We start from the raw sequence: 26096 nt of genomic DNA, 5'->3' as shown, positions 1-26096 counted from the left end.
AAATTAACCTTTTCGGTCTCTCTTTTAAAAGTGGCTTTTTGTAGCCTTGGCTGTTCCAGAACTCACTTTGTAGACCAGGCTGGCTGCTGCCTTCCAAGTGCTAAGACTAAAGACTTCTGCCACCAACCGTTGACTAGTTAGTTTTTAAAATTTATTTACTGGGGCTGGAGAGATGGCAGTGGCACTGTCTACTCTTACAGAAGAAGCAGGCTCAGTTGCCAGGACCCATATGGCGGCCCAGAGCCATCTATAATTCTAGTTTCAGGAAATTTAATACCCTCTTCTGAACTCCATGTATACCAAGCAAACATGTGGTACACATACATATGTATAGGTAAAACACTCATATATAAAAATTAAATCTAAAAATGTTTATTGTCAATTTTAATGTTTTTATTAAGCTGAATAAATCTAACTACGACTTTGCAATTCTATCCCTGAACTATGAAAATACCACCTACTGGCCTATCACCTTTAGGTTTAAACATTTAATTCCTATTTAGTTTTTTAAAAATATTTTATTTCGTGTGTGTCTGTGTGTATACATGCAGGCTATGTCATGCATTCGGAAGTCAAAGAACAACTTATTTTCTCCTTCACCATGTAGGTCCCAGGTTGTCAGGCCCCCAATGAGCCATCCCCCCTTGACCCTCTAAATTATAATTAAACTCTTAAGAAAGAAGTACATATAATCACTACAAATAACGTTAGGGCGTTGATTCCCACCCCACCTTACTAGCAGCAAATACCTACTACCTTTTCCTTTGAAAATCTTTTGTGCCAGGCAGTGGTGGCACACACCTTTAATCCCAGCAATTGGGAGGCAGAGGCAGGCAGATTTCTGAGTTTGAGGCCCGCCTGGTCAGAGTGACTTCCAGGATAGCCATGGCTACACAGAGAAACCCTGTCTTGAAAAACCAAAATCTTTTGCAATTCAACAACTTTAATCTTCCTTCATGGAATTAAAAGAAATCAATTTTCCCCATTAGACTATTATTACACATTTTTTGGGTCCTTGTCTATTTTAGGAAAGTCCTTTACTACTGAGCTACAATGCTTTCCCCCTAGCTTATTCCTATTAGTTTTTAAATATACAAGTCTTGTTTCTGAAAGTTATTCAATTTCCTGTGTAATATATAATCAATATTAACATAACCCTTTTCGGTGCAACAGGGTCTTGTAATGTTACCTAGGTTGGCTTCAAACTTGTATTTTCCTTTTTTAGCCTATCCAGTACTATATTCTAGGTACATACAACATCTAGCAATACTGATATTTTGTCTTTTTAAAAATTGGCTAGGAATGTTCCCTGTTCTATTTCTCCAAAATATTTCTGGAAAGACTAGCATAATATTCTAATTGGACAGCCATGTGCATATTATAAGAAAAATCCCTTCTAATCTCAGTACTTTGGTGGTATAACTGGGGGAAGAACACCCTCACCAATAACTATGCATAATTTCTCTTAGCTATTCAAGCTTGGATTCCCTCCTCATAACTGAGAGCGTAGATTTCAGTGTTCTCCACTTTTTATTACTATTGTGAATAGGATGTATCTCTCTGTTTGTCCAATGTTATAATGAAATGTTTATATACTGTCCTAGCCAATTTTCTCAGCTTTTCTAGGAATCTCACTCTATTACTTGCATATGACGACGGCCACTCCTCTTTATTAGTACTTATACATCCTTCCTTTTGGAAGATGGAAGTATGTTTATAGCTAAAAATTCTAGAATGCGTTAAATAATAAAACAATGGAGTAACTTGAAAATTCACATATACATTTTAAAATTTGGTAGTGTATAGCATATGTGCGCAAATCTATATGTGGGTGGGAGTGTACAGCTACATGCAGAAGCCAGAGGACATTAGATGTCTTATGCAACTGCTTCCACTTTGTACCTAGAGACAGTCTCCCACTGGATATGAACCTCACTATTTTGGCTAGCCAGCAAGCTCTGTTTCTGCCTCCCAATGTGGTAATTATAGGAATATGCATCCATTTTTTTTTTATATGGATTCTGGGAATTCAATTTGTTCAAACGTAGTATCTGAGGCTAACTTAGAAAGGGTTCTTGCCCACTGAGCCATTTTCTTAGCTTTGATAGCTTACTTCTGTACCCCTCTGAGACAGGGTTTCTGGGTGTAGCCTTGGCTGCTCTAGAACTTGCTCTGTAAACCAGGCTGGTCTCCTTCCAGAGATCTGCTTGCCTCTGTCCTGCATGCTGTGATTAAAGCCCAGCTTGAGAGCTCATCTTAAAATTTAGTTTTTATAATAAATGTAGCTGGCAAATGTTTTAAGATAAATTCATTAAAAAATTATAAACATGACAATTCATTATAAAATTCATGAGTGGCTATGTTACATCGTTCTCTCCATTTCAAAACAATTATCAAGGCAACTTTATAGTTCTAAGAAAACTGGTCGTATAATTATCCTTTGTCTTGAAGATAAAAGATTCAAGAAGATAAGTAAATCTGATTTACATGTAATGCTATCCTTTTTTGTGGTCTTAAATCAATTTGATAAAACAAAGGTAGACTATTTAAAAGATTGTGGAACCAGAGATCAAACTAGGCGTTTTTCTCATGTTAGGAAAGTACTATTACTGAGCAACAACCTCAACCCAATAATACAAATTAAAAGGGCCCATGAGATGGCTCAGAAAGGGAAGGTTTGCTGCTAAGGCTGATTACCAAAGCTCGATCCCCAAGACGCACAAGGTAGAAGGTTCTGCCACTTATCCCCTAAAAGCTATGTGAAATATCAAGTGTATAAATGTGTCGTAGCGAGTGCATACACACACAATTTTTAAAAATGTCAGTGTAAACTATTAAGATCATGTATATGAACACAGATCAAATAACAATTTCTATTACTCTTTCATCAGTTGGAGTTCTGGCCTTTAGAAAAACTGTCATAGAGACTTGCAACCACTAGTAATTATAAGTATTTTTGCACTTAAATATTTGGTTTTTATATCTTGTATAATATCTAGAACTAGTGAGTTTAGGATTATATTTCTAAAGCTCATGATGAACTACAATACGGCTATATCATATTTTACTAAAAATCTTTTCTTTCTACATTAACTCAAAGACAGCATGATCACAGAAACAAGAGTTAATACTGTTTGAATTAAGATATTGGGTGTGGTGGTACATGCAGTTAGGAGAGGGAGGCAGGAAAATGGCAAGCTTGAAGTTTGCCAATCTTTTGCATTGGCAAAAGATCCAAACTTTCCTTTTTAGAAAGCAACTTTCATATTAGAGCAATTTATCATATTCCTATTTCAAAGCCTAGTGTAGCTGTTCTGTTCCATCTTCTCATCTGCCATGATAACTTAGCCACTAGTGTCACAGGAAAGCTAAGTGCATATTTTCAGCAAAGTACTTATTATTACCTTCTAAGTTTTATTTTAAAAATTTTAGATAAACTTAGAATCAAAATTTTAAAGATGGCTCTAGGAAATCATAGGAGTAGAAAGAATACAAATGTATACCAGTTATTCTTTCATTATTGAGTACAGAATTTCCTTTATGCTCAAACTTGCAAAGTATGATAATACAATAATGGTTTGCATCACATATCCAAGTACAGCCATTCCCAGGTAGTTTCTTAGTTTTGTTAAATTTGAGGATGACAAAAACCTGTCTTCATTCATTTTCTTAAGTATTTAAGAGGTATTTACTTTTAACCAAGAATTTTATTCAACTGTTACTAGTTTTGAATTTTTCAGTTCATTAAGGTATTTCTAGGGATATATGCATGTTATTTATAAACGAATATCCCATCTCTTCCTTATGTCAATGGCAGTACATCTTATTTTTATTAAATTTTAGCTTTTAACATCCTTTGACTTTTTTTTTATGAGATAGTCTTACTATACAGCCCAAGCTGGCCTGAAAAGTAAGATTTTTCCAAGTGGAAGAATTTATTACCTTTAGGTAGTTCATATGTGACAAGAAAGAGCATTCTATGTAGAATGAAAGCAGTAATTCAGATTATGGGTCTGATACTGAACAAAGCACTCAGTAAAAATTATTTAGTTTCTTATTAGCCTTATAAAGCAGGCATTTACAATTTCAGAGACAGAAATTCAGAGACATTTAGTAACATCACACATGGTAGAGAACTAGTTCTCAAATACAGGTCTATTTAATTTTTAAATCTACTGTGTCAACATATCTCCTCACTTTCTTTACCAACTTTCCTCCATATTCTCGTAAACAAAACTCTTGAAACTCAACAAACAAAATAATTCCATACAATTCACACAACATTTCAGTGATGACTATTGATTGACTTCTTTATATAATGCTTTTCTTCATTTATACTGATGCTTAAGGGCAAGGTGTTTTGTGACAATGTTTCTCACTGCTTGCTAGAGAGAAGACTAGAAATGCCATAAAAGTTGATGACTAACAGTCCATTCCACTGAGGTTTTGTAGTAACAAAGACAATAACCCTCTGAGCGTGTGATAGCCAGGACATGTAGTCTGTTCTCCAAGATCAACTATATATGTGTGCAACATACCCACCAGATAGAGTAAAGCACACATTATAGTCTAATTCAGCTACTCTAATTATACTCTAAAAGTTGTCAGTAAGCTGACACAACTGAAAGCTGCCTAAAAACTTTTATTAATCTAAACCTGAATGAATGTTTCATTAGGTGGACAGATTAAAATCTAGATGAAAGTAGAATTTTAATATAAAGCAATTACTTAACAAAATTCTTTTAAATTCAACAGTGTTTTAAAAAATCCCAAAACACCCCCACCCCGCCCAAATAAACCAAAACAAAAGTCTGAAGTATTTATTAAGTTAGCTGTAGCCTTAGTTTTAGTAACTAATCTGTATTGGTAAATGTTGTTGCTGTTTCCTTTTGAGACAGGGTCTTGCTTTTTACCCCATGCTGGCCTTGAACTTGCAGCAATCCTCTTGCTTTATTTTGTTTTCCAAGTACTAGGATTGTAATTATAACCCATACCCAGCTATGGCATTTTTTGATTACACAATAATCAGAAAACTGATCTGAATTTGAGTACCAGGGAGGATGTTTGATACCAGCCTAGATTAAACAGAAAAACCCTGTCTAATAAGTAAACAAACAAATTGGATATCATAAGTCAGTATACCAATACTTCAGCTAGAAGCCTGCAATAAAACACAGCAAAAGACAACAGATCAGATCCTTTTTCTCATAGCCATTTGGCTCATAGCTTAATGATTTAAAGTCATGTTATCTCAGAAATTTTATTGTTCTGGGAGGCAAGTTCTTTTGAAAAAAACAAAACAATAGCGATTCCTCACTGGTGCCATTATTTCCTGCCCCTTTACTCAGGTCCCACCCAACAATCCACTTAACATTTCCAATTGTTCCCCTAAACATTAGTGTTCCACCACTTTCTACTGTCTCCCCTTATAAATACAAATAAATATTTCCTAAACTTACTACGTTAAACATATCTAACCTTTTTTATAACCATTTCTGCTGTTATCTGTATACTGTCTAGTTCCTTCTTTGTCGTCCTGGGAAAACTGATCCCTGACTCGAGATCTTTCTCTTCCTCTGTAAAGACAGATGTAAATTAACTATTTAGAGAAAACACTATTTCTTTTTATATCAGAGAACCAACACTGAAAATTTTACTGTGAACCTCAAGTGATGACTGTTCATGTCAAATTTAGAAAAGGATCAGATACATACCTGCATTATCTTTACAGATACTAGAAGAATTACTATTCTCATTACTTTGGTATAGGTGCTGTGTTCTAGTCTCTTGGGGCACAGATGATGTCTGAGTCATCCCTTCTTCCAAGGCTTGCTTTATCCAGCGCTATAATGGAGGGGGGAGGGAATGCATAGAATTTTCAATAACCATTTAGAAGACACCTATTTTCAGTGCACTAACCAAATCATTACACATTAATTGGTGAGAAATATAGCACAAATACATTCAGACAGTTTGATAGTGGTTCTGGACAGGGTCCTGCCCGTGCAACCAAAGCTGGCTTTGACTGCTCTTTCCTTTTTTTTTTTTTTTTTCAATTAAGATTAGTTTCGAAATAGTCTCGTATAACCTAGGCTGGCCTCAAACATCCTAAGTAGCTAAAGATGACCCTGAACTTGATGCTTCTGCTCCACCTTCTGGGCTAAGATTATAGGCTTCGACCATAATACCAAGTTTATGTCTGTGGTGACAGGGACTGGAACAAGGGAGGCACTCTACCAACCAAAGTTAAACTGCCCACAGTCAAGTCAGTGTTTTTCTACTAGGCAAAACTCCAATAGCTGTGGAATCCTATCAACCAATTAAAAAAAAAAAAAATAGTAACCATTCAATTTTCCACACTGCTTAGGATAGTATAATTGTTAAAGATAGGCTGGCAGTTTAAAAGGTTTTTAGTGATGATCTGCATATGAGCTTCTTTTCCCTGTCAAGTTGTTTGTACAAATTCTGCCCGAGTAACTGCAAATCACTGAGGAGGGAAAGGGGTGGGAAAAAAAAAAAAAGAGGTTCTGAAAAAATAAAGTGGAAGAAGTTTTTCAAGAATTCTCTCCACTTTTTTTAGTAGCTAATATGTAATTTATCTGGATGAGAAATAAGAAAGCTTACAAAAATTACAAAGTAAGATTAGGTATTCTGTAGAAAAGGAAATTTATTATCTGTGATTATTTTTTAAGATACACAGTTGCTCACCATTCTGTGGCTCTCTTGTCCTTGACATAAGACAGATCTAATTTTGATAAACACTAATTTCAGCCAGACTGTCTCCAAATAGGAAAAGGTGAACTAATATAATTTTATACTTTTAGAGAATAACATAAGTCAGTAAATATAATCTTCAACAGAGTAGTTCTAGAAGATCTGTGGCCTATGGTTAATTAGAACCTGGGAAAACTCCAAGGAAATTTTACTATGAAAAAAATCTCTATTGTGTAGCTTTGTGGTTTATTAAATTGAAGAAAAAAAGTAAATAGAGGTAAGTGAATAGGTATGTGTGTATGTATCTTACAGAGTCCCAACACTCAGGTTATCAGAAGCAGAGATCCTTAGAATGTACAGGAGACCTCTGAAGTCAGCTTGGTCTAAAGCCCTTGTTCATAGATGGGGGCTATTAGCCTGGGAGGACAAATGAAAAATCCTTTGTTATGAATATGAAAGTTTTAAAATTTATATTACATATGGGTTATTTTAAATTTATTTTTCCATTCAGAGCAGAAGACAGGAACTCAAATTTGAGATTTCTCTATTTTCCACAAAAAATAAGGGGGGAAAAAAAAGGAGAAAACATTATGAAAAAATATTTTTTCGTGTAAGAAAGTCATATCAGAGTTTACTTTCTAGACCTTAAGACTAGAAAAAGGGGGAATGTATATAAAACCAGATGGGACATTGAGAAGTAAGGTGTTGCCTGTCTTGTCTATAAGGCTAAAGAGAGTCAAAACAAGTAACCCTTTCTTCAGTGTCCTGATTCATAAAAAAGGAACATGACCGTTTCTTCCTATTCTGTTCACCTATGCAAATTCTATTTAGAATAACCGAAGTCTTAAAACAATTCTGTTTTCTGTAAAGTATACTGAAGCGAAAAGCTTTTTAGGAGGCCTAAAGGCAGGTGAGGCATGTTTGAAAAAGGAGAGAGAACAATAAAATAACTAAGCTTTGGAATGTAAAGACCTAGTTTGAAACCCACTCTCCCAATTACTAGACATGCCTTACTTTGGGTAAATTTCTGAACTTGCTTCTGGTCTGGAGACAAAAAGACTGAGTTTACTCTGTACACTGTAGCCAATGATCTCAAATATGCAACGAAACCTTGTAGCATAGCACTGCAAACACTCCACATTTTCAACGTCTTTTCTCAATGATTCAGGTGACTCTGAATATGTATCTGTTTTAAATATACCCATTCATTTACCTATGATTACTCACCTCTCTCCTGCTAATTTTAACAATATGTTTAATGTTTAAGGGAACAAATTTTAACAAAACTTCAAAGGAAAATAAAATAAAACAACAATGCAAACCATAGTAATTTTCTAAGGAATCTTGGATATAAAGTATTCTTTACATATGTCCAAATGACTTTACACAGAACAAAGAGGGACACCGACTAAAGGCTCACATGTTAATTATAAAACAAAACAGAACTAGAGAGATGGTTCAGCGATTAAGAGCACTGGCTGCTCTTCCAGAGACCCTGAGTTCAATTCCCAGCAACCACATTGGGGGCTCATAACCATCTGTAATGAGATCTGGCGCCCTCTTCTGGCATGCAGACATATATGAAGGGAGAACACTGTACATAATAAATCTTAAAAAAAAAGTTTAGTTTACTCCGCCCAGAAAATGTTTATGTTGTAGAATCTAGTCTGTTTTTTCCCCCCAAGAAATATTAAAGCAGCAATTTAAACTGAATTTCAATGTAAATAAGGGTTTTAGGAAGGGAAGGTGGTCTTATGAGGTTGGCCTCAAACTTCTGATTCTTCTGCCTCCACCTCTCCCAAGGGCTAGGTCAACAAATCTACACCACAGCCACTCCGTTTTATGAGGTGGATCCCTTACCACCATTGGGCACGATATGCAAACATTCTTCCAACTGAGCCACATCACTGGCTATAACAAATAATTTTAAGATTAATTTTAATGAAGCAGCCTTACTGTAAAAGTCTCTTTCTAAAAACAATGAGTGATACAGAGCTGAAGATACAGCTTAGTGGTTAAAGTGCTTATCCAGCTTGTAGAAGAATCATGGCTGGCTGGATAACTAGCCCGGTGACAGAGCCTTGGAGAATACAATATGGAGAGTTCAGTAAAATTCAACTTCTTTCCATGTGTTGCCAATGGAGATACTGCAGATATAACTGCCAAGTGTTGTGGTCTATGCCTTTAATCCCAGCATTCAAGAGACAGAGGCAGGCAGTCTATAGTCTATTCTACATAGATTTATAGACAAGCCAGGATTATTTTGATACTTTAAAAGTAAGTAAGTAAATAAATAAGCAAAATACAAAACACAGCCAGATAAGAGGAACTCAATCAAAGAGCTGGTGAGAACACTTAGTAAAAATGTTTGTTGCAAAGCCTGATGATCTCCATTTGATCAATTGGGATCAGGTGGGAGACATCCCCATGAGACCTATCCCCTCTATACATAGTAATGAAACAACAAAACCAAAAGCTCAAACAAGTAGATCACCTATGCAGGTTATAGTTTTAAACAAGTTTGTGTGCTTGGATCTCTGCTAGTTTGAAAAGCAAGAAATAAACAAAAAGATTGCAATCCCGCATAATTACCAATAAGGTATTTCAAATGTTAGTCCACATTATTTAAAACAATCTTTATATTAATCTCTCCTAAATTATCATCATCTTTCCTTTAAAAAACAGATTAATTTTATTTTCTATGTGACTGCTTTGAATGTATGTTTGATTCTTCATGCCAGTCAAAAGAAGGCATCAAATCTTCTGGAACTGGGATTGCAGCAGTTGTGAACCACCATTTGAGTGCTAGGAGCCAAATCTGGGTCTTCTGCAAGAGCAGCAAGTGGTCTTAACTGATGAGACATCTCTCCAAAGCCCCCAGTAACTCTTCTTAAGACACCAGAATAGATTTTACAACCTGATTTTACTACCTCAATAAAAGCATTGACTGCTTGTTTAGAGGTCCCGAGTTCAATTCCCAGCAACCACATGGTGGCTCATAACCATCTATAATGGGATCTGATACCCTCTTCTGGTGCGTCTGAAGACAGCTACAGTGTATTCATATACATAAAATAATTCTTTTTTTTTTTTTTAAAAAGTTCCTTTTCTTAGCACATACTAACTACACACACACACACACACACACACACACACACACACAATAACAGGTCTATACTTTTCTATATACACACAGTTATTCTTTCTTATTTCCATTCTTTCTTATTCTTATCCCATCCACTCTAATCTTCCTTTTTTGTAACCAGTATGACTCTACTTTCTTATTTATTTTTAAACCTAATAAGCAGAGTTTAGGATTTTTTACAGGAGTGTCTTACCAGTGCCTCTTACTACTGAGGAATATATCCCTCCCCTAATAAACTGAGTAGATATAGCCTTAGATAGAGACAGGGTCCTTCTTTTCAAATTTTCAACACTCTTCATAAAAGCAGTTAGGATTCTGCTATTACTTGAAAAATATTACATCTTAAGAAATCATTATTTTGTAGGGACTGCAGATTTCATGTTTGTGTGGATGTTAGAGGACAACTGTATAAACAGGTTTTTTCCTTCCACTTTTACATGAGTCTAGGGATGGAATTCAAGTGTCTGCCTACTTAGCCAGCACATTAGCTTCCTCTTACTGAAGAACTTAACAGTGTTTAACCTGTAGGTAGATGAAGTCTGTTTTGCCATTCTGGATTTAGAGAGTGCTATCTCTAACCTAGCCAGTAAATCATGTTTTGTTTTGGATTTTTAGGTGAGATTTTGCAGCCCAGGCTGGTAACACAATCCCCTTGTCTTGGCCTTCTGAATGATTTAACAGGAGGCACACATGATTATCATACCAGATTATCATGGGCAATAGTGTTTTTGTACAACAAACCATTTTCCTTTTCCAATAAACACTTCAAAGACCCAAGAGAAACTAAGTCAGTGGTATAAGTGAATTCCCTAGAGACCCAACTCCTCTTCAGTACCTAGACAAAATTCCTATAGTGGTCAGATTTTCAAACACTTTCTATTGTTACTTATGCCACCAAGTTACTTACGTTACTGCATCATCCAAAATCCCTTTGACAAGAACTTTGTGGTCAAATTTCTCAGAAAATCTTCTACTTGGGAATTTTCCCCACATAAACCAAGTGAGTGCCTTCCTTTGCAGGATGTGCATTTAGGCTTCTGCAGTATAACTAACTCAGCAGCACTGCCTTTCCCTTACGCAGTTTCCTTGTTTCCCTTCCAAATCCCATGCCATTCTGTTGATCCTTCATATTCCCGTCCCCAAGAAATAGCTTATATTCTTGGGGAAAGAAAAAAAAAAACTTTTAGGTGTGGAGGAATCAGAGAAGACCTGCTTGGAATTGGAGACTTCATCACATCAAATAAGCTACACGCAGCATCCTCATGTGTCAGCCTGAATCCAGATTTAGGAATCAGAAAAAAGAGTGTTCCAGGGAAAAGAACCCTATCTAAAGGAAGAGCTAGTAAACTGTGTCCTATGTTTCTGAAAATTCTGAAAAGCATTATAGGCTTGAAGAACAATCTATTCCCAAGATACCCTTAGAACATATGTATAAACGTGGGAATTAATAAAGTGCATTCCCAAACAATTACCAAACAATACTGGTGCTAGACCCAAAACAGTAACAATGAGAGAGCCCCAGAAAGACAGGGAATGAGTACTCTAACTCATTGTTATTGACCAAGTAACAACAATTATAAGATAATAATTTTTTGTCTAAACTCCTTTAAAAAGTAATAGTTATTGATTACTTAGTTACAATCACAATCTTATCTCTTTTATGAATATAACGGTTCTCTAATTATTTGGGGCCCAACATCACACAATAGTCACAAATACTCACACCAACCAGTACCATAAAATCATATACAAAACACATCTATCACATCAATTGCTTTGTGCTCTCAGTCAGTAACCTGAAAAGTTTCTAGGTAAACAGTCACAAGTTTGAGCACCAAAAATGCAGTATATAGTCCAACTTGACCATAGCGGCTCCTAAAGAGTTTATTTCCCTGTTTAACAATACAATATAAACTTACTAAATTATCTAGAGATTCACGATTTATCTAAACAATTATGTCAAATATGCTACAACTATATGCATCCTATAGTATTAAATATACTTTCATTCATGGGCAGGTAGAGAGAGAAAGAGAGAGAGAGAGAGAGAGAGAGAGAGAGAGAGAGAGACACCCCCCACACACAGAAAGAGACAGACAGAGATACAGACAGACAGACGGACACCTACCTTCTTACAGGAGCTGAATGTGCCATCAGGCAGAAGGGGCCTTCGACGCCTCTCGGGCATAAAGGGTGAGCCAAAGCGAATGTAGTGTTTGGGGGTGGTACAAATTAATGGGGAATGAATAAGACCCGGTAGCATGTTCAGGGTTGTTGCCAATACAGTTGGGTCAGTGGTGATACGCAAAGGACACTCAACAGGGCATTCTTGCTTCTCTGCCTTGTCATTTAACCATTCTGTAACTAGATACTAAATGTTTAAAAAACAAAACAAAAACCATTAGTTACCACTGCATTTGTAATAGCTGCCAGAAGCAATAGTGTAGCCCACAAATCAAACCTCAACTAAAAACTAGAACAGATGCAGCAACCACAGTGAGGTTGAGCATTCAGAGTGTACCTTTTTCATGCTCACAGAGAAAGAATACTTTGTTTTATCAGTGATTTAAGTTCTATCTAAAATCAAGTGAACAAAGGTAAGTAGGATGGTTTCAGCTTTCACATAAACAACATTTATCTAGAATATTCAATTTAATAATTCTAAGATTACTTCTTCCCTGGGGATAATAAGCCCTCTTGCTTTACCATGATACTCCTTACCATAAGAAATTTATATGTCGCTTACCTTTTTGGTTTTGGGGTATTTAGATGCAGCACGGTTGACATGGGATCCAGTAACTGATACCACAGTTGGGTCAGACCCTGTTAACTGTCTGTTCTCTCCTGAACTGTCTATATTTCCAGCTTCAGGAGGAGTTACTAAGTTGTTACTTCCTCCTTCTTCCAAGGCAGCTTGTGACAGCTCTGCCTGTTGTGCATTGGCTTGCTTCTGGCGTTTTAGTCTTTGGGCTGAACTGGTCCGGTACCGAGAAATTCTACTTTTCGGTCGGGGTCTAGAAGGCTTAGCCGGAGGTGGTTTGGGGATTGGCTTTTCTGCAGCTACATCCTGTAACAATATCAAGGTTAAATGTTTACTATAAATTTCTCTTTTCCTTTGCAGATAGAATCTCCCAGGTTGGCCTCTAGCTTACAATCCTCTTGCCTTAGCTTGCCGAGTACTAGGATCAGACAAGGCACCTCTCACCCAGCATCAGAAATGTCTTACCCGTTTCTTATTTAGTTTTCTATCTATTTAAAACACTCTAAATGATAATGGTGGGGGGGGGGAAAAAGTATTTACTGTTATTTTCAATTAATCCTTGAGACTGGAAAGATGAATCACCAATTAACACCACTTGGTACTCTTGCAGCAAAGACCTGGGGGTTCAGTTCTCAGTGCCCACAAACTCTTCTAACTAGAGTTTTAGTTTTAGATGGGGATCCAATCCCATCTTCTGGCCTCTGTGGGTACCAGGCACATACATGGTGCACATATATAACTGTTCACACATAAATTTAAAAATAAATAAATCTGAACTGGGCACTGTGTCACATATCTTTCATCTTAGCACTCAGGAGGTGGAGACAGACACAGACAGACCTCTGTGAATTTAAGGCCAGTCTGGTCTACAAAGCAAGTTTCAGGCCAGCCAGGACTATATAGGAAGACCCTGTCACACAACAAAAAGAATTTTTTTAAATGTAATCTTTAAGTGCAAAATTGTATAGACTTTATTACCTAAATAGGCCATAGACAAACATCTAGCTTAGTTAATTCTATTTCTAATAAACAACTATAAAATAAAATAGGTCAAAAGTCAGTTAAAGCTAGATACCTAATATTATGGTTTTTAGGAAAGACAATTCTTGTTTCTTTTTTACACCCAGAGGTTCTACGTTAAATACTAGTCCTGAGAAGCCCCTGAAAGACCAGTCATGTACCTAAGCTATTCAGAGAATCCGTGAGAGACCCAAAGAATTGGTTTCTTCCCTTAGGGATGAAGACTGAACTAGGAGAAGCCTTCTTCATGTTCAGTATGCTTTCTCCCAAGCCAAAGGATGCTATGAACTTATCACAGTGCTTATCTGGGAGATTCTTAAAGTGCTAAGGGACTTTGTTATTCAAATGTTGACTTCACCTGTCTCTCTGCATCCCACAAATTAGCTATTGAGATCAAAATAGCTTTGCTTTTCCTGATACAGAGCAATGCTGAAAATACTAACGTCTACTATTCTACAAAAAAAGGCAACTGACACACTAGCGAACACAAGACTTTAAGAGTTTTCCCTCTTACCCCAGCATGGGAAGACCTCCGAGTATTCACACCAGTGCTCTGTGGGGTGCTTGGGATGGCAACATTTGAAACAGAGTTGCTAACTTCAGACTCAGGGGCTGCAGTTTTTGTCTCTTCTCCAACTACTAGCTCTGAACTGCTAGTAGTAATCTCTATGTCTGAGTTGCTCTGTTCTACAGGCTGATCCCGCCGTTTCTTTCTCTTCTCTAAAGTTTCAAAAGCATGCATGATGGCTTCAACCTTCCTGTCTTCCCGAGTCTGGGTAGGGGGTTGGGGGGAGAGTATTAAAACAACAACAACAATGCATCAACCAGAAGCTATTTCAGAAGTAACATTAGTGGAGCTTACAAGAATTTATTCAAAGTATTATTAAGATAGCATATGTATCACTAAACCTTAAGACAAAAAATTTATATAATTGTTTTAAATATAGAAAACAGTTGTAAAAGAAAGTAAATTCAAAAGCAAAATGTTTAAAATTAGATGAGCTATCTTGACACATTTTAGTGCATAAAGCAACTACAACTAATTTCTGTCCTACTTTCAGAGCTCAAAACCAAAGTAAATTGTCTTTAACTTTTCCTAAGAACAAATGAACACAATTAGCAAATGTCTTTAATCAATCTGACAAAATTACTACAGTTTGGATATGGAATGTGCCCCAAAGGCTCATGTTCAGTTAAAGGCTTGGAGAACTAATGGGAGGTTATAGAGATCCAAGGAACTGCACCTTCTTGGAGGAAGCAAGCTATTGGGGGCTATGGAAGAGTATACTTTATCTTTGGCCCCTTGACTTTTTTTCCTCTTATCTTCCCAGTAGCGAAAAGGTAAGTAGGTTTTCTTTTAGGGAACTCCTACTGGTATATTTCTGTTTGCTCCCAAAGCAAAGAAGCCAACAGACATGGACTTGTGAAACCTGAGCACAGGTAAACCTGGCCTCCTTCAAGTTCTTTTTCTTAGGCATTTCTGTCATTTCTCTTCCTATTCTCCCAGTAATTTGGGATTGAACTCAAGACCTTGTGTTTGTTTGATAGCATAGACAAATATGCTATAAGCAGCTCTACTTGATTTTAGTTTTAAAATATATATATAAACACACAAAAAAAGCAAGAAAACTAATTTAACCAACATTGGTCTTCATCACCAAGTTTTAGGGAAATCCAATTGTTAGAAGGAAATGTCTTAAAGCTACTAACAAAGAGTTATCATATATGCCTGTGAGCATGCCTACATGTAGACAAATAAAGAACGTAATGAAACGTACCTTATGGTAAAACCTGAGTCAGGAAAACTGCAGAGACATTTACTGGACGGTACTTACCCTCCTGCTATGAGCTGAGTTCTCCGGGTCGTCTGTGGCCTCTTCTTTTTCTTCTTCCGGTTTTTCTTCTGGATTGTCAACTTCCTTTAAGACAGAAGCACTATTAGATCACATTCAAACTCTGAGCAGCATCAACCAGCTTTATTCTGGCATCACAACTTCCCCACTCCTTTCTATGCTGTGAATTAAGTCCAGGTCCTTATGTATGGTAAACAGGTGGTTTATGAGTCAAAGGATGCTTTATTTTTGTATGCTTCTTGAGACAGGGAATTTACTATACTGCCTAAGCTAGCCTCAAATTCATAATCACCCAGCCTCAGGCTTACAGATGCTGGGATTGTATGTGTGTATCACCATACTAGGCCCTAAAAAATGGTTTTTGATATTATTATTTTTCTTTCTGTATCAGGTCTCATTTTTTTCTCCCTCGCTTCCTTCCTATTCTGACAAGGTTTCTTTGTGTACAGCCCAGACTATTCTAGAACTCACAGCGATCCACCTGCCTATGTCTCCTGAATACTGGAGTAGTGTGTCACTAAACCCAGGCTTTGCTCATGGTTCTGGATATTATAAAGTGAACAGAAAATCGGAATAAGCATACTAATGTTGATGTATGTAAATAGCAATAAATGTTTTAGTGCAGCTCTCTAAAACAACACATGGGATCAGACTACCCTGAGTTGGTCAGGGAGATTACCTCATGCTCACTGGATACAGTTACTTTTTCTGGAACTTCTTGTGGTTGTGGGTCATGATTCTCTTCTGGAACCTCATTTTGCTGCTCCATCTCCAGCTCTTTCCGCCGTGCTTTTCTGCGTCTGGTCTCTGCTCCAATGGTGGGAAAGCTAGGCGGAGGTGGGAGTGGCAGTTCTGCAGCATGGGGATTTCTTTTCTGTATAGGGCAATTCCGGTTTCCCTTGTGACAAGCACAGTCCACTTTGTAATTACTATGCCAAAGAAACAACCAAAAGTATCTCAGTATTCTTGAAAACAGAATATTATGACATATTAACTATTCATTTTATTGAAATATTGATATAATAATTTCCTCTGATGTTTTTCTTGAATAAATCAGAATTGGTATGACACTTTAAAAAATATTCAGTTTTTCTGTATATCTCTGATAACCTATGCACAGAATTGGAAAGAAAACAAACCTACTAAATCAGTTCTCTCTACTGCTTTTATTTTTCTTTCAGAGACAGGGTCTGGTTGGCCTGGAATGCCTTATGTAGACCAAAGTGACCTCAAACTCAAACAGATCTACATGCTTCTGCCTCCTATGTGCTAAAAGATCACAAAGATTCCAGGCAAAAAATACATTACTTGTTTTTTTTTTTTTTTAAAAAAAAAAAGATAAAGCAAAGCGGGGGGAGGGTGCGGCAAGAATTGAAAACAAACTCAAAATCTTAATAAGGCCATTCATGTTGGTAAAAATGTTTGAGGTCTCACCAGTTACTATATTCATAATCAAATGCAATGGTGACTTCAGCATCCTTGGTGATAGCAGACACAGCATAGATACACAGGTGGATCATCCCATCTGCAATCATGTGTCTCACCTGTATGGACAAGACATCATTATGTTTGCCTTCAAAATCAAAACCAAGTTTTCCATAAATGGGAAAAGCGTGATCCAAACGATTTCTGCCTATTTTGAATAGTCTGTTATTTTATTTACCTCTATCATTTCATGACAGTACACTAGCGAACAATCTATTAGACTTCCTTAAAATAGAAAAGTCTAATAATATTAGAAATCAGGGTGAAACTATTATTTCATATGTTAAAGGTATCTGCATTCTGCTAAAGAATTAAAAAAATTTCTTAGTCTGCAAACAAAGCTGTGTTAATCTTACGGCACTTACTTTGAATACATCAATTAATGAATTTTAGAAACGTTTAGAAATTTTCACAACTCTGTTTTCCACAACAGCAAAGACAAATGGAATTAACGACAACTACTACCACATGGCATTTTTTCAGTTCAATTTATAGACTTCTTATCCAGTCTGTTTTCTTAGCAAATACTAACTTGCCTTTTTTCATTTCTGTCCTCTCTAAAGAAAACCTATTTCTTGTCTTTATCCCATCTCCATATGGCACCACACTTCTGCTTTTTCATTTCTGCATTTAGAAATCATACAACTATTAGCTACAGACCTTTATCTGGGTGAAGTTTTCAGATTGTTTCTTCAGTAAACGTGTCCTTTGGTGGTTCCATTGAAAGGAAAGTTGCTAAAGATAGCTTACCTCTGCATTTGGTGTACATGATCTTCTGATGAACCGAGCATCATTACCGAAAGTGCGAGCATCGACACACATCTCTACACCATTGAATTTTGAGTAGAAGAGCACAAAGGGATATGGTCTAGGGATATAATTAAAATTCCTGTAATTCTCAACACAAAAGGGCTACCCCACGACTACAAATGTGATGCATATGCTGACTCAATAAGGAATAGTCATTTGCAATACCTAAGCTAGCAAACACCACAGACTTGCCTGTTTTCATTAATGAATAAGCACAAAGCAAGGAATGCTGGGTTTGGAAAAGAGTCATCACCAGTAAACATACTAGGTGTTTTGCAGATTTATTTGCCCTTTTGTACCAACAGCTTATTTGAATGACTGGTCAGCCAGAACCATGCAAGCCCTCAGTGTTCAATGAATGATGTTCTTACTTTTTGAAGAAATGCCCATTGACCTCAAATTGTTGTCGTAACATGACTTTCCCACGATATTCTATTATAAGAGTGTCCAAAGCCAAATCTCTTGCAGCCCTCAGGATTTTCCGGTGCTTTTGAACACGAGTAACTCTTCCCAGCTGTAACTGAATAAAAACAGAGTGTTAACTTTTAAGAATAGCAATAGCATTGTGGGAAACATTTACAGTGTTTCATAACTGTTAAAATGGTACCCATACTTTCTTTCAGGTTTTATCAGTGTATTATGTAGGCTGGAGATCAGAAAATTTCTTTTTGACATAAGCTCAATTTTCCCAGGAAACATGTTCTGACTAGTGGTCCCAGAGAAGGTAAGATCAAACAAAAACTTAAGAAATCAGTGAAGCTGTGTCTACTTTATAAATATATAGGTTTCTATAAATCTTTTGTGATTCCTCATTTCTCAAACGTGAGTCTAGACAGTTTAGTTACTATAATCTGATTTTGGTCAAAGATGATAAGCAGGAAGGTAGTTCATTTGTTATTTGGTAAGGAATAATAATTTTGTCCCATTCTGGTTCTTCAGGTATTAAAGTAATTTCAATCCCTTAGTGCCTTTAATGCTTTAGTTCTTACCTGCATTTGGGAACCAATTACTGTATTATTACAGGCCAGTTCAGTTTTATTAATAGTGTCTAAAATAGCAGGTTTGCCCACAAATTCCTTGTTAGAATGGAGATGTTGCTCAAGAGCATTCTGTACATCTGCACTGTACTGATTAGTGAGAGCTTCTTCATACTGATCAGTCCATAGTCTTATCCGATTTTCCCAGCCCTCAGTGGTATTTTCATCTAAATTCTGTGCTTCAGAGGGAGAATTCTGTAGAAAACAAAGATCAAGTGAATTAGTAAGAGACCATATATGAATATGGGGTGGGGGGCAGGATAGCAAGATACTTGTTTTTACTTGACAGTTGGTGTAGTGTAAGAGCAATGGACTGAAATCAGGGGTTCTGGCTTCTATTATCAATAAACTATGAGGTCTTGGACACCTTCAAATGAGAAAATCATCTGCTTGTTTATAAAGTGAGAATGTAATCTAGTCAGTATCGTCATCCACTATTGGTTTTTTGACCATTTTCAGTAGTTAAAAAAAAAAAAAATCTATCAAGATTGACATAAAATTCCTTAGGGGGGATGAAATCATAAAAAGACAAAAAAAAAAATCTTAACTTGTCATAGTGCATAACATTTCAAAATAGATTAATATTCATTTCTGTTAGTATAGCAGCACAAATGGTTTGTATTTGTATTAGGAAATGAGTCACCTATTTGTTTTTGAGACACCTATTATTTCTAATAGCACTACCTAGTTCATGATGTTACCACTCATAGGGAAAGTTACCATTTGGAACCATTATCAAATACACTTTGAATGATATTTCATCATTCTATGTAAATTACCACACAAAATTACTTATCCAAACATATTGAAGAAACACTGTTTTATTTTTAACATTTATTTTACTGGTATGCCTGTGCCACAGAGGACAGCTTGTGAGAATTAATTCTCTTCTTCCACCACAAGTGTCCCAGGGATCACACTCAAGTTGTCAGGCTTGGCGGCAAGTTCCGTTACCTATTCACTCACATTGCTGACCCAAAACCCTGGCTAAGAGTTGTGTCTTATAGGAAAGCTCTTGATTTTGAGATTAAAAATCCAAATGGTATTTTCTACATATTCCTATAGTTACTACCTGCATGTTATGAAAGTTCTCATTAATTCTGAGGACAAAATTTCTAACCCAACTTAAAAATTATAATTAAAGTAAATCTTTTTTTTTTCCTATTTAAATTTTAACATACCTGTGTTGAAACTGTAAGCAAAATCAAAGTGTATGCAGACTTCTCTGAGAAAAACAGATGGCTTTCTAAAGGTTTCAAAACTGGAGCTAGTTACAGTATTAGTTGATAGCAGGGGGAAAAAAAGAAGGCCTTACAGTTAGCCCCCAAATTCTCTATAAGGTCCTTCTTAGTAATTGAAATAAAATGAAATGAGCAGTTAAAAATACATATAGCAACTTGTAGACCTATCTCATTAAAGAATATCCTATCCACATAAGAGGTCAGACTTTCAAATTTAAAGTAAAATGTCACTCAACATCAATGACAACATCAACTGGTACTCCAACTAAATACAAAGTAATACTAGTAAATTCATCCTAACTCAAGGAGTCACTATTTATGTAATAGTCAACTTAAGAGATTTAGGGACATGAATACTTAGAAGAACCAAACTACAACTCAAATTCAACTAAAGCTCTTAAATCCTAAACTTTGGGAGTTATGTGAACATACTCAAGGGCAGGACAAAAGAAGATACAAGAAAGGACAACCAAATCTCCTTTCCTTTAACTTGGTAAAACCAACCAGTACAACAAAACCCAGCCAATATCTACAAAGTACATTACTGCTCCAAACATACAGACACATAGACACCAGTCCTACTATCTTATAAGAAGGATTATAAATCTCCACCAAGAAAAATATGCCAAGAAAAATAGTACTATTTTAATAAGACTATCACATATTAACAACACCAATTTCCTAATAAAGAGTTATCCTTTCAAACAGTGATTCAAAGCTAAAGTTGTCAAGGAGGGTTTACAAGAGAGCCTGGCTCATCACCAGAGAATTCTCACTCCTGAGGTTGAGTCCAATCACTGGAGTAAAATAGACTAGTCTTGTTTTGTTTTTAAAAAACTGTGACTTACCCACTACACTACCACAATTTAACAAAGATATGAAAATATTTCATAAAATAGACAAGAAAATCCACTCTGGAGAAAAGCTTTACGAAAACTGAATGGCAACATTACAACCTTGTGAAAAGCAGACTCCAAGATTCCCAGACCAACAATGTCAGGAAAGAAGCCAACCAAAATGCAAGATCAAACGTAAAATGCAGCATCAGGAAAGGTTACCCCTTACCTTCATCCGAAAGGATTTCCGGGATCCTTCTTGAAATGCCTATCCCAAAGAGGAAAACAAGTAGAACAAAACAAAACTTGGTACCAAGAAGAACAGTTATACCTATGCGATTAAAACTAAGGCACTAACCAGTATTCTATGCTGTCTCATTTTCTGTGTACAAATACAACAGTATACCTCAAACCAGGGTCAAGAAAAAGGACACTTCAAAGGCTCATAAACACTGACATGAATTCCAATACTTTGATGAACAAGACAACTAATAGGTAAAAGCATGTACCACTTATACACCATACAAACCGCTGATTCTGAGCAGACAGTAATTACAATCCTAAAGTTGCAGATTATCAGTTTTGAAACTAAGAAGGAAACAAAGACCAGTCCCTTTTACAAAGAGTGGGCAAGTGACCTAGGAGCAACCAAGTTGCTATGATGAGGAAGAAAGAATAGAAAAGACAAATGTTTCTTCTAGAGACCCTTTATCTAAGAGTACAGAAAACTGACCAAGACAGTAAGAAAACCTAGACCATTCAAGATAAATTTCTTCATGTTTTCTTGTTGTTTAGTCTAGATACAGCACATCAATCAGCCTAATGACATGAGGTCAGCCATGTAACCAAGACAAGAACTTCAGATTGCTTTGTGGCAGAGAAGTAGGAAGATGCTGCAAAGATAGTAGAAGCCTAGATTTGAGGCTGCATCTCACATGAGATTTTACAGGAAGAACTGGCATTCCATACCTGGGATGGTGGTTGAAGTAGAAGAAACAGCCTGTGGTGATGGTTACCAAGGTTAGAAGAGAGTTTGGTCTGCTTGTACAGAAAAATCAGCTGATTTTTGGAAGTAGAAACAAAGTGGCCAAACACTGGCATCAAATTTCTTCAAAGAATTTTAGAGTATTTTTGCTCTAATCAAATGTTTGAGCTATTTCAGACATATTTCTATTCAAGGCTTTTTATATTACATACCTTGATCTTCTTCGTCTTTGGTGCTGCACGACCCTTTTCTGGACTCTTTTTCCGCTTCTTGGGTTTGGTTCTTCTAACAGTTAAGGTGATGCTTGTAGGTGTGTGCTGTGTTGCTGTGTACAACACAGTGGAAGGAGAAAGCTCCTCATCCCAGCTTTCTGTTGCACTGCTATCCCCACCTGAAAAAAAGGTCATTATACAGTTCAGGCACTAACATCACCTTCTTCCTCCCTTCCATATGTCCTACATCTAGTAAGAAATTATTTCTATTATAACTCTACATAGGCCCCACCTTTCTTCTGAAAACAAGATTTTTTTGTTGTTGGCATGAAGGATGTAAGATTTATTCTGTATTCCATCAATTTTTTCCCTTCAAAGTAGTCTCCACAATCTGCTGTCTTTAACTATATATGGGTAACTTAATGAAAAAAAAAATATTCTTGGAGCTCACAAAGAATAATTTGACTGTTACAGGTCTAAGAAAGTTTCCACATAGGTACAGTGCTTTTGAAAGAACTTGTTCATGTGAAAATAGCTATGTACTATAGGAGAACATTTAAATTAAAATATTTACAGTTAAAATGTGGGTTTAACCCACCTTCTGCTCACCTGATATGTTGTCCTGCTTCCGCCGATGAAGTCTAATAACCTTCCCCCTGCTCATTCCCCTAAAGAGGGAAAATAAACTTAAAGTAGTCCTTCCAGCAGCATGCAGCACATCACATCATACATGGGAGAAGTGTCTCTGCATATACTACCCCCTCCCTCCCACCTACCAAATGTTTCCAGGACATTAAATTTCATATCAAATTCAATAGCTTTAACATCAATCTCTCATTCCTTGTTGTCAGCAATTCTCACCTAGTGCAGAGAATTCGAGCCAAGGAGCACTAAGGAATCATCTACATTAACAAACACAAGAAAGAATACTTTGAGCTTTTCCCTACTGATAAGAAACCCTAATCCCAGCAACCCAGGTTTGAATTTAGATGAAACAGGATCTTACCTGCACTTGTCACAGTTGAGAAGGAAGCCATCCTGAGAAAGACCACAAGGACACCAGGTAGGAACAGTCTCTCCTTCAGAGTTCGGGCTGTCTCCACAGCGTTCCTCTACGGGCGACGGCAGGCCATTCAGGTCAGAACGAGGGATGATCGTCTGGACAGGGGGAGAAGCAGGAGGTGTCGGAGGAGGAGGGGCTCCGTAATTATGATCCTGAAAATAAGATTTTTTAAATCAACAGTGTCCAAACACTGGCCCCTCTCTCCCCTAAAGTATGGTACATATGGAAAGAAAGAAGAAAGTAGTACCCTTCGTTTTTTGGCTTCAACCAGGAAAGTGATAAAACAAAATGCCAAGGTCAACTGGGACATAAAAACAAGAACAATGATGCAGGGCTAGACGTCCGCTGGAGGCAGGGAAGTGCAAAAGGGGCAACTTCGTCATGCTGCATATAAACATTTCAAGAAAGTCACAATGTATAAGAATGGATTACACTCCAGGAAGATCACTGCTCTGGAGAGAAACAAGTGCATACTCACAGCATAAGGCAGTCCTCGACACCCATGCCTCTGAGTGGTCCCATAATTATGAGTGGAATACACGCTCTTCTCATTAACTGCTGGACTAGCCTCCACAGATTCAGGGCTGCACAAAGGCGAAAAGCAACGCATGATAGCATAACACCTACTCTTCCCCTTAAACTAACAGTTCACTTCCCATTCTAATCCCTTCTTTTTCCACAACCACCAGCCACTAGAATAAGAACTTAGTGAAAGTCTGTTTAACATAACTAAGCCTATAAATAATAGTGTTATTGAGTGTGGATTTGTGTGTAACATGAAGCCAGTACAGGCAGATGTCTCAAGGCAGGCACCTGGGATACAAGGTGTCCCTAATGACAAACACAAACGTACCAGCAGAGCGGGGAGTTTCCCCTAGAGAAGCCACTCTGGGCTGGTTTAGACTCAGAACTATTCTTCTTAATTGGATCTCTTAATACTTCCATGAAACCTCACATGACATTTGCAGTGAGTGAGATGATGAAAGTGCCTTCTGCACTGCCCCAGGGACCAGGCCCTCTTCCATTCACTACCAAGACAGGATACCCTGAAGAAAGTACAGGCAAAAACAATGGCATCTTATATTTATCACACCTCTCATCTTGATGAACCCCCAATACCTTTCACATACTAGAATTTCTCATCCACCAAGGACATGCAAGCATATTTAAGGACGAAACTGTTTAACGGCTGCATGATAATAACATAGAACTTCAAAATAAAACTGAATTTGGGAGTTAAATTTGTTTAATACTAAATAGTAACTATGACTACCATTATGAATCATTTATTACTTGGGTCTCCATGTATTAATTCATTTCATATCTATAATTATTAAACATGGTCAACCCCTTTTTATAGAGAGGGAAGTGAAGCTGAGGTGGTGAGATTGCATAATTTTTCTAAGTATGTATGCTGATAGAGTCAGGATTTGAAACAAAGGTGTCTGACTCCGAAGCCTCTTCCTTTCCCATTATGCATTACTTGAAAGAACATTCTATCTGTAAACTGTATTTGAGGCCTTTAAGCCTAGGAATGTTTTTTTTTTTTTTGTTTTTTTGTTTTTTTTTTTTGTTTTTTTTTTGTTTTTTACATTCAAGGCCATAAATTTTACATAAGTTTTACTTGATTTAAAAAAAAGAAAAAAAGAGGTATCCATAGCCAAGGATAAAATAGGTTTTTTTCCTTGTTTCTTTACTTCAACTTTTGTTACCTGGTTCAGTTTTATGGCCTTTAGAAGAATAATTAAAGAATGTAATTGTATGAGTTGGCAGAAGTTGAGAATGGATTATCTGTAATGTATATTAATCAGAACAAAGATTCACCCATTAGCAATACCAACAATCAGTGTTAACACAACTCCAGAGAGCAAACAGTTTTAGTGAATCAAATAATTAAGTTTGTTCCAAATAACTACCTTCCTGCTTCAAGATATACAAAACACACAATACTAAGCAGGAGTAAACTGTGCAATTCAATGTAGCACATGAACTGAGAAGTGAGGGATGAAAGAAGACTCTGAGATATGTATTGAACTCACCTAGTTTTATGGTCCACAACTGTGAGAAGGGGTCTTATTAATAACAGCAAAGGTCATTTCTAGGTAAGGAACTTAGACAGAGGAAATTATTCTCTGTTAGTGAGGTGCATGCACTTTAGTAATTGAGAGGGTCTTCAAAATGGGAATTGGCAGTGGGAGTGGCTGGAAGGGGAATATATATCAAGAATGCAGGTCAGTATTCTTGAGAAAAGGATGATCTGAACATGGGTCACTGAGGCAATTGGCTGAATATTAGGAAACGGGTAGGGTTTCCTAAATGAAACCAAAGGCAGACAAGCATTAATAAAATGAAGATAGAATTTAGTTTCTATGATGGACAGTTAAAAGAAAGTAATGGATTTATACATTGTTATTGACTATGTATGTTATTAGGTAAGTAATTCAAAGGGCTGTACATATTTTTATGTAGGGGATTTTATACCATTAAACACATGGGGTGAAATAAGAAAGTTGTTCATTAGAAATGAAGTTTTTTGTGGGACAGAAAAAAATAAAAGTTGCATGAAATAAAAGATGGCCATGGAGATGGAGCTATGTTGGTTATATCTTACCCATCTCCAAACTGGGTAAATATGAACATATGCACTTCATGTGCAAGTCTAGGGAATAAAAATAAAACGTATATTGTGGAGGTTAACAGGCCATCCTACTGCTCTGCGGTATGCAGTCAAGCTTAAGCACAGCCATTTAAAATATTGTTATGCATACCTAATCTAAAATTTAAACATATCTTTAATGAGGAAACTTTACAATGTCTAGATTGGTTAGAAATTATACATTTTTATGTGCATTTTAAAATATAAATTAAAATTTTACGGTATAGGATATGGGAAGGTAGCTCAGTCATAGAGTGCTTATCTAGTCTGAGGACCTG

At 36.6% G+C, this 26096-nt stretch overlaps 1 protein-coding gene across 8 annotated transcripts in view; it reads right to left on the bottom strand.

Annotated features, from left to right (window-relative positions):
• Setd5 (SET domain containing 5) overlaps positions 1-26096 on the bottom strand; it is a 76200-nt gene that overhangs the window by 17224 nt on the left and 32880 nt on the right. For 2 of the 8 annotated variants that reach the window (XM_034511228.2, XM_076940221.1), the window contains 15 exons: positions 24016-24208; positions 23641-23746; positions 23106-23314; positions 22709-22767; positions 22100-22278; positions 18778-19020; positions 18160-18308; positions 17729-17846; positions 16928-17037; positions 16173-16422; positions 15476-15559; positions 14155-14412; positions 12606-12926; positions 11988-12230; positions 5715-5844 (listed from right to left, as the gene is read on the bottom strand). In XM_034511228.2, coding sequence (XP_034367119.1) covers positions 5715-5844; positions 11988-12230; positions 12606-12926; positions 14155-14412; positions 15476-15559; positions 16173-16422; positions 16928-17037; positions 17729-17846; positions 18160-18308; positions 18778-19020; positions 22100-22278; positions 22709-22767; positions 23106-23314; positions 23641-23746; positions 24016-24107 — 2551 coding nt within the window. In that variant the 5' untranslated portion in view covers positions 24108-24208. Of the gene's footprint in view, positions 1-5714; positions 5845-11987; positions 12231-12605; positions 12927-14154; positions 14413-15475; positions 15560-16172; positions 16423-16927; positions 17038-17728; positions 17847-18159; positions 18309-18777; positions 19021-22099; positions 22279-22708; positions 22768-22960; positions 23002-23105; positions 23315-23409; positions 23547-23640; positions 23747-24015; positions 24209-26096 lie in introns of those variants that run through there. The other 6 variants (XM_034511232.2, XM_076940223.1, XM_034511234.2 and 3 more) reach the window with 5 other exon arrangements.

This window comes from Arvicanthis niloticus, chromosome 9, assembly GCF_011762505.2.
Source record: "Arvicanthis niloticus isolate mArvNil1 chromosome 9, mArvNil1.pat.X, whole genome shotgun sequence".
NCBI lineage: Eukaryota > Metazoa > Chordata > Mammalia > Rodentia > Muridae > Arvicanthis > Arvicanthis niloticus.
This window is presented reverse-complemented; position numbering and strand designations above follow the sequence as displayed.